The 8097-nt window shown below is 35.4% G+C and overlaps 1 protein-coding gene across 1 annotated transcript; it reads left to right on the top strand.

The window, feature by feature from the left end:
- Nucleotides 1–458: 458 nt before the first annotated feature.
- On the top strand, nucleotides 459–7530 carry LOC311094408 (E3 ubiquitin-protein ligase TRIM35-like). The gene is made up of 6 exons (XM_084132367.1): nucleotides 459–1099; nucleotides 1596–1691; nucleotides 1895–2125; nucleotides 2243–2265; nucleotides 2347–2465; nucleotides 2824–7530. Exons 1-6 carry the CDS (start codon nucleotides 704–706, stop codon nucleotides 3366–3368), a joined length of 1410 nt encoding a protein of 469 aa, XP_083988493.1. The 5' UTR covers nucleotides 459–703; the 3' UTR covers nucleotides 3369–7530.
- Nucleotides 7531–8097: the final 567 nt, after the last annotated feature.

The raw sequence follows: 8097 nt of genomic DNA, 5'->3' as shown, positions 1-8097 counted from the left end.
AGTCACTCAGATCTTTATTCCTGACCATTACACTGACAAAGATTTGAGCATGACAGAAAATGAATGTTGAATTTTATGATTGGTGTTTTTGATGTAAACTTCCTTTGCACTCTTTTTTTTGTTTTTTAGATATTTATTCTGTTGTACAGCACAATGGCCAACTACTGTTGTTTTTATGTGCTACATAAAGAAAATTTGATTTGATTTGATAATGACAGACCCTGGAGAAACTCTCTGAAAGAGCAATAAATAAAACATGTATAAGCATTTTGAGGTTGTTTATAATTAATGGTTTTGTATTTTAATTGTTCTTTTGTGTTTTATTCAAAGTTTTACAGCAATATTTTTTAACATTTCAATGCAGGTCCATTTTGAATACATTTTACCTGAAGAAATCCTGACGTTCCTCTTTGACCTGTTTGTTCACACCCAAAGGTGATCATAAACTCCTCCCTCTTACAACACTAACCAGGAAGAGACTGACTTGTTATTTCTCCTTTCTGTCACACCGACTTTGTCTCAACAAAAGCAATAAAGAATAAGCAATCAATGGAGAACAAAGAGAAAAAATTTACAGAAGGATTTTTGTGATGTTCATTTCTGAACAGACAGCAGATCTTTGATTCTCATCTTGATTCATTTTTGAAAACCGTCGTTCAGAAAGTGAAAGTAAAGTTTAGTTTGCGAGACTCAAACGGTGAAAATGGCTTCAGCAGCTGAAGATGATTATATTTGTCCTGTTTGCTATGAAATCTTCAAGGTTCCTGTTTTTCTGTCCTGTAGTCACAGTATTTGTAAAGAGTGTCTACAACAGTTCTGGAAAACTAAGGAAACTCAGGAGTGTCCTGTCTGCAGGAGGAGATCCTCAAAAGACTTTCCTCCAGTTAATCTCACATTAAAAAACTTGTGTGAGTCGTTCCTGAAGGAGAGAAATGAGAAACGTTCATCAGGATCTGAGGAGATCTGCAGTTTACACAGTGAGAAACTCAAACTCTTCTGTCTGGAGGACAAACAGCCTGTGTGTTTAGTGTGCAGAGACTCAGAGAAACACACCAATCACACATTCAGACCCATCAGTGAAGTGCTTTCATCTTACAAGGTAAGACTAATGTTTCTTGTTTCACATGTAAAGAACAATAATTAGTCTGGATGTGTTACTGTTTAAGACCTTTTAACCAACTTCATGCTGTTGAAAAAATCCTATTTAAGTGTTTATTTGATTGAACAGGGCTGCAGTGATCAGGACCGGTTGTGTTTAGTCCAGCTGAACAACATTATAAATACAGTTTCAGAGATTTGAGGAATTAGTAACTATGGGGCCAAATACATTATCACACAGGACCAGTTAGTATTGGATAACTTTTTTGCTTCAGTAAATAACATTGTCATTTACAAACTGTACTTTGTGTTCACTGAGATTGCCTTTGTTTTATGGTAAGTTTTAATTTCTGAATCAATTTAGTATGAGATTTACACAAAAACAGAAGAAATCAGGGTGGGGGTCAATACTTTTGCACAGAATTGTATGATCATATCACTGTATTTTCTTCTCTTCACTGTAATCTGGTGTTTAATGTATTTTTGTTCAATTCTAGGAGGAGCTCAATACAGCACTGAAGTCCTTACAACAGAAACTTCAACACAATGAAAAGAAGAAAGGAGAGTTTGAGAAAACAGCTCAACACATCAATGTGAGGAAACAGAATCAAGAGTCATTTTCATTACAGCTGGAGGATCACTTTATACCGTTATAAATTGATATATGTAATATAATGGATTCCAGTTGATTATTTCTGTAAATGACAAGCAGCTTCTGCTTCTGGATCCGTTATATGTCGGGTATCCGAGATTTGTGTTGATTGAGATGATTGAAGTGAATGTGATTTGATTTCAGTCTCAAGCTGAGCACACAGAGCGTCAGATTAAAGAAGAGTTTGAGAAGCTTCATCAGTTTCTCAGAGACGAAGAAGAAGCTACAATCACTGCACTGAGAGAGGAAGAGGAGCAGAAGAAGCAGAGGATGAAGGAGAAGCTGGAGGAGATGAACACACACATCTCAGCTCTTTCACACACAATCAGAGACATGGAGGAGATGATGAAAGACAATGACGTCTCGTTTCTAAAGGTGACAAATCAATCTGGCTTCATTCTTTGTGCATAAAACAACTTGTATAGAGAGACTCATTGACAATGAAAGTGTTTGATAAGATATTAAAATGTTTTCAAACTCTATATTTTCCAGAACTTTAAGGCCTCGATGGAAAGGTGAGTGAGTTGCTCGTATCTCTTCTCTCAGTGGATCTGAACTCAAATTCACTGCAGTTCTGACTCCTGAATGTTCCTCAGAGTCCAGATCTCACAGCCGGATCCACGGATGAGTTCTGGAGCTTTGATTCATGTGTCGCGTTATCTGGGTAACCTGCCGTTCAGAGTCTGGAAGAAGATGCTGGAAACTGTCCAACACAGTGAGTCTCAGCAGATTTGACACCAGTGCAGAAGATAGTTCACATATAAACACACACAATATCAACATTTGATAGAAATATATTTAATAATCACTTGAATTACTAAGTGAATCTGAACTGTATTTCAGAAAATCATCAGATCATACAGTGAACTCATAATGAAAAGTCTATTCCTCATGGTCTATGTTTATGTATTAGGATACAATAGTGTTTATTGAATACTGATATTAAACCTGAAGCCTCAATCCATTCTGACAGTAACTGAGAGACCATTTTTATGATTTATGATCTCTTTCAACAAAAAGTATTTCTAATACATCATATCTCATCCTGTAATCTGATGTTATTCTCTTTGCAGCTCCGTTGACTCTGGATCCAAACACAGCAGCTCCTTGGCTCACACTCTCTGCTGATCTGACCAGTGTGTCGTTCAGTGTTGGAGATAAAACACTTCCTGATAATCCAGAGAGGATTGACTGGATTGCATGTGTCCTGGGATCTGAGGGCTTTAACTCAGGAACACACTGCTGGGATGTGAAGGTTGGAGACAATACAAGCTGGGGTCTTGGAATAACAACAGCATCAAACCAAAGGAAGGGAGAGGATTTCTTGAAGTCTAATGTCTGGTATGTGCTGTACATAGACAGTGAATACAGCTCACAATCCCCAGAGCAACCCTACACTGTCTTTACTGTTAAACAGAAGCTTCAGCGTGTGAGAGTTCAGCTGGACTATGACAGAGGAACAGTGTCATTCTCTGATCCTGTAACTAAAGACTGTCTGCGCAGATTCAGGACATCCTTCACAGAGACTGTCTTTCCATTCTTATATAATGGCTGCACAACTTCTCCTCTGGGGATCTTACCAGTTAAACTGTTTATTACAGCAGAAAATCACAGTTAAATCTGATTCTGCTTCTAGATTAATACAGTTTTGTAAATTATGCTTCAATAATAACACTGTAATCAAAGGGTCTCATTGATCAATCACACTTAAATGTAAAGTTTAGAACCAAATTAACCCTTGTGTTAATTAACCCAAATAACCAAATTATCCCAAATTAACCCTTAAAGGGGTCATATAATGCCATTTTTGTACAAGCTAACATGATTCTTTAGGGTCTAAATGAAAAGTTTGTAATATACTTTATTTAAAAATTCTCATTATTATTGTAAGAAAACACTCATTTTACCTGGTCAAAAACAGCTCTGTTTTCAGCACGCCGTTTAAGTGCATGTGTCTTTAAATTATGAGCTTTGCTCACCCCGCCCCTCTGTTCTGTGCGTTCACAGTTTGCAGAGCCATATAGAGAGATATATATGGCTCTGACCGTTTATAACACAATAACCATAACGCGTTGTTCATTATAAACGTGGGATTATGAATTATATTGAGAACGTCGTACATAGAAAACATGCCGTAATGTACCCTGAGTGTAAACCTTAGCTGCATTCATCGTGAAGTGTGCTAGCGATTTGCAAAGATTAATATAAAGATTAATATTTGAAGGTTAATAAAACGTTACACTCACTTCTTCTTCTGGAGGTGCAGCAGGAACACGAATAGTTGGTACCGATCCTTTCTTTTTTCAGGAGCAGAAAGCTGTCCTGGTGTGAAGCATTGACGTTGATCGTGGGGAATATTCCCTTCTAAAACAAACTCAGCCACTGCGTCTTCAGCGGTTCGGATTTAGGAACATCAAAATGATGCTGTTGTGACCGGAGCGGTATTGTTTTTAGTATAACCAAATCCAGATAGCACGGACTACGCCACCTTGGGAATTGCACCCAAGGAAATATTAAAGGAACCCAGGTTCGGTGGTGCAGAGAAAAGACAGAGTCGTGTCATTAAATAAACAAATAAATAATTTTATTTGTGAGGAAATATTCTACTTGCATCATTTTTTTGGTAACACTTTAGAATACTGTATCTTACTTACTGCATAACTAATAAGTAATTATTGAAGAACTAATAGGTAATTATTCATTAACTACTTCTTCACTACTGTTAACTACTAAGGAAGATGTGTTAACTAATCAGTATGTAATATATTTTTATGATTGTGTTAAGTATCAGTTAGTTAATCAATAAATAATGAATTCTGTCATAACTCTTGAAGAACTACTACTAATTATCTACTAATTAAGGTTCAAGAAAAATAACTAAGAAGTAACTACAAATGAACAGTCATACAAAACTAACCTCAGATTAGTTTTTATATTGTATATACAGTACTGTGTGTGTCTGTTTTCCTTAGCATAGAATGCCATTGAGTAAATTCATGTTTGAGGCAATGACTGAGGGAAACTGAAAATATAGGGAACTTATTAGTAATTCATAAATAATTATCAAATAATTCTGCAGGAATTACTTAGAACCTGGAACAGTATTCTAAAGTGAGAATATAGGGAACTTATTAGTAATGAATAAATAATTATCAAATAATTATCCAGGAATTAGGCTACTTATAACCTGAAACAGTATTCTAAAGTGAACATATAAGGAAATTAATTGGTAATTAACAAATAATTATTAGATAATTCTTCAGGAATTACTTGGAACCTGGAAGAGTATTCTAAAGTGAGATAGGGAACTCATTAGTAATTAATACAGAATTACCACATACTTCTGACTCAAATCAAACTTACTGTAAAAAACACATTATTAACGGTATTATCTAAACCTTTGTAAAATAGATAAGTTATCATACATTATGATACATTTTGCTAATTAAATAAAAGGTTTGCTTATTTGCAGATCAATATATAGCCTAGTAAATGTCTGCACTTATCTTTCTTATTAGTGCTGAAAAATGACTAAAACTGGCTAGAAAATAAAATAAAAAACATTGATCAGTGCTTTTTACTTTTCAAGTAATTACCTTTGTACATTTACTAAGATAATTTAGAAAATGAATAGGCCAATAGTTTATCATTTTACTGGAGTAATATTTTATTGGGTTATCTGTACTTTTACTCAAGTACTTGATTTGTGTACTTCATCCACCACTCCACAGCTAAAATAAAACGGTTTATTGTAGTAACCACTGTGTATGACTGTTCATTAGTAGTTACTTCTTAGTTATTTTTCTTGCACATTAATTAATAGATAATTAATAATAGTTCTTCAAGAGTTATGACATAATTCATTAGTTATTGATTAACTAACTGAAACTTAACACAATCATACAATTCTATTACATACTAATTAGTTAACACATCTTCCTTAGTAGTTAACAGTAGTGACTTAAGTGTTAATAAATAATTATCTATTAGTTCCTCAATAATTCCTTATTAGTTATGCAGTAAGTAAAATACAGTATTCTAAAGTGTTACCATTTTTTTCATAGTATAAATCACTGACAAGTTTATTATAAGAATAGGATGTATCAATTGTTAAAAGGACATTCCTCCCCACATGGCTGATTCAAACACTGAATCACATTAAACAAAACATCACAAAAGAAATGAATATAGCATCCCCACAAAATAAAACAAGAAAATAATGAATACAAAAAGAATATAAACTACAAGGCTAAAGTTTACTTTAGGGGTGGCGAGCTAGCTGTAAACAATTGTGCTCTCAACCATTTATGTGTACACGGCAAACCAAATAGGAAGAGGTGCTTGAACCCTGGTGCTCCAACCTCACAACAAATGTGTTCACCCAGGTGACTAGCCTCCCCCTCGGTACACTCAGCCTTGACTCAAACAAAAAAAGAAAAAAGAAGAAAGATTAGTGGGTGCGATTCAAATACAAAAATCACATCAGACACAAATATGATGGACCAGATCAGTTGGTGCACGGGTAATAATCCGTCCTACCTCGAGGACCCCGAAATACTCAACAGGTGTTAGATAGACACTACACGCTGATATACAATTACACCACACGGCCACAATGGCCCAAATCACACTGGTCAAACCAACGTCATTAAAGAAACAACAAAATAACCCAAACCATAAAAATGAAAGCAAAACAAAACACAGAAACTGATATCTAATCACGAAAAACAAAGAAAATAACCTAATCATGAAAAACAGCAGCACGACCTGAATTAACCATCACGTGGTACGCGAAACTGCAAAAAAAAACATAGTCAGACAATGATTTACTCCAAAAACAATACAAAACATTCACTAAATACATACCACACGCGAATCACACATGTCACGAGGTCAGGATGCACTCGCGAATGTTCTGCTAAAACACACAATAACCCCCATTAAACTCGACTAACACCATAGAAACCACAACACATCGCGATAGCCTACATACCTTAAACCCTTCAATGAGCGCTTGACGCAACTCCCAGGGAACGCCGCCGAGACGGCTACAGCGAAAAGGAAATTCCCTACTACTACACTGTGTTCCTTATTACACCCAAGAACAGATCACCACAATCGCTTAGATGCCATTCTGCTCATAGACAGTGCTCCAGCGTATCAACAATGACGCACGGACTGTGATTGACAGCTCGCTCACGAGCGAGGGCGGGTCTGTGTTGAAATGCTGCTGTCAATCAACAATTGCGGGAGGGGCGACCGTGTGACGTCACAAAATCGAACGGCTTGATTTCAGAGAGGGTAAAACATATAAGAAGATTTAAAAAAAATCACTGGATGGATTTTTATAATTTTATGATGGTTGTGTACAGGCACTGCCAACACACGTTTCAGTACAATCAACTTGTAAAAGTACATGTACCATTATATGACCCCTTTAAGGACATGTTTGTCTCTTTCAGGGATTTTTTTTTCCTGTGTTAATGCAAACTGCATCATTTTTGGCACAAGTGTGTATTTTATTTGAATTTTCTTCTTTCCTTTCCACATTGTACACAAAATATTTACACTCAGGACCTTAAGGACAAAAATGTCCCCATTAAAACTGCCAATTTCATTTTATCCCAGGGCCATTTAACTCTAAAATGATGCAGTCTTTTAGACTTTTGTTCTGTTGGCAAGGCTTTAAAATAAAAAAAATATATATATATATTTTTTTTTCAAGATGTTGCTGTTTTCTCAGGTTTGGCCTATAAAACGAATACTCGCTTTTTCCTGTTTTCTGCTTCTGCATATTAGAGTCATTTGGATAAATTATTGTGAAACAATTGTGTTTGTGTTGCTGTGAGGTTTGTGTATATGTACTAAAAATTGTATTTGTGCATGTAATAGTTGATAAAGAAAAATTATTGTATTGTAAAACCCAAATCCCAAAGTAATTATTATTATTATAAATTCAATACTTAAGTAACCATTAAACAAGTCATACAATAATGAAAGTATGTTTAAATTCATGTTTACAATATGTAAGACAAGATAAAGTATTGACACATTTTAGTAATCTACTGGCAGGTGAAATCCTCATTATGTTCATAAGTATATTATCCTATAACTCGAGCTCTGAAACATATGAATGCACTGAGGCAGCAGCAGTTTATATATTCATGTTGATTGAAGGAACAACAAGACAAACTGTCACGGTTCATGAATCAGCTGTCTCCTTATTGATGTGTGTGTGTGTGTCTGTGTGTGTGGGTGTGGTTACTCTTTGTGTTGATTATTGTTGCTAGCTGTGTTCAATCCCCGTTCCCTTTATATGTGCAGTAATTCCCATCTCATGTTGTCAG

Source organism: Abramis brama (genome assembly GCF_963993115.1).
Source record: "Abramis brama genome assembly, chromosome: 13".
Classification (NCBI taxonomy): Eukaryota; Metazoa; Chordata; class Actinopteri; order Cypriniformes; family Leuciscidae; genus Abramis; species Abramis brama.
This window is presented reverse-complemented; position numbering and strand designations above follow the sequence as displayed.

Bases quoted from the DNA above. Each gene is read 5' to 3' on its own strand.
- LOC311094408 (XM_084132367.1), top strand. From the start codon at position 704: ATGGCTTCAGCAGCTGAAGATGATTATATTTGTCCTGTTTGCTATGAA. The intron at 1,692-1,894 runs GTGAGGAAACAG...ATTTGATTTCAG, and splicing joins AAACAGCTCAACACATCAAT to TCTCAAGCTGAGCACACAGA. The intron at 2,266-2,346 runs GTGAGTGAGTTG...AATGTTCCTCAG, and splicing joins TTTAAGGCCTCGATGGAAAG to AGTCCAGATCTCACAGCCGG.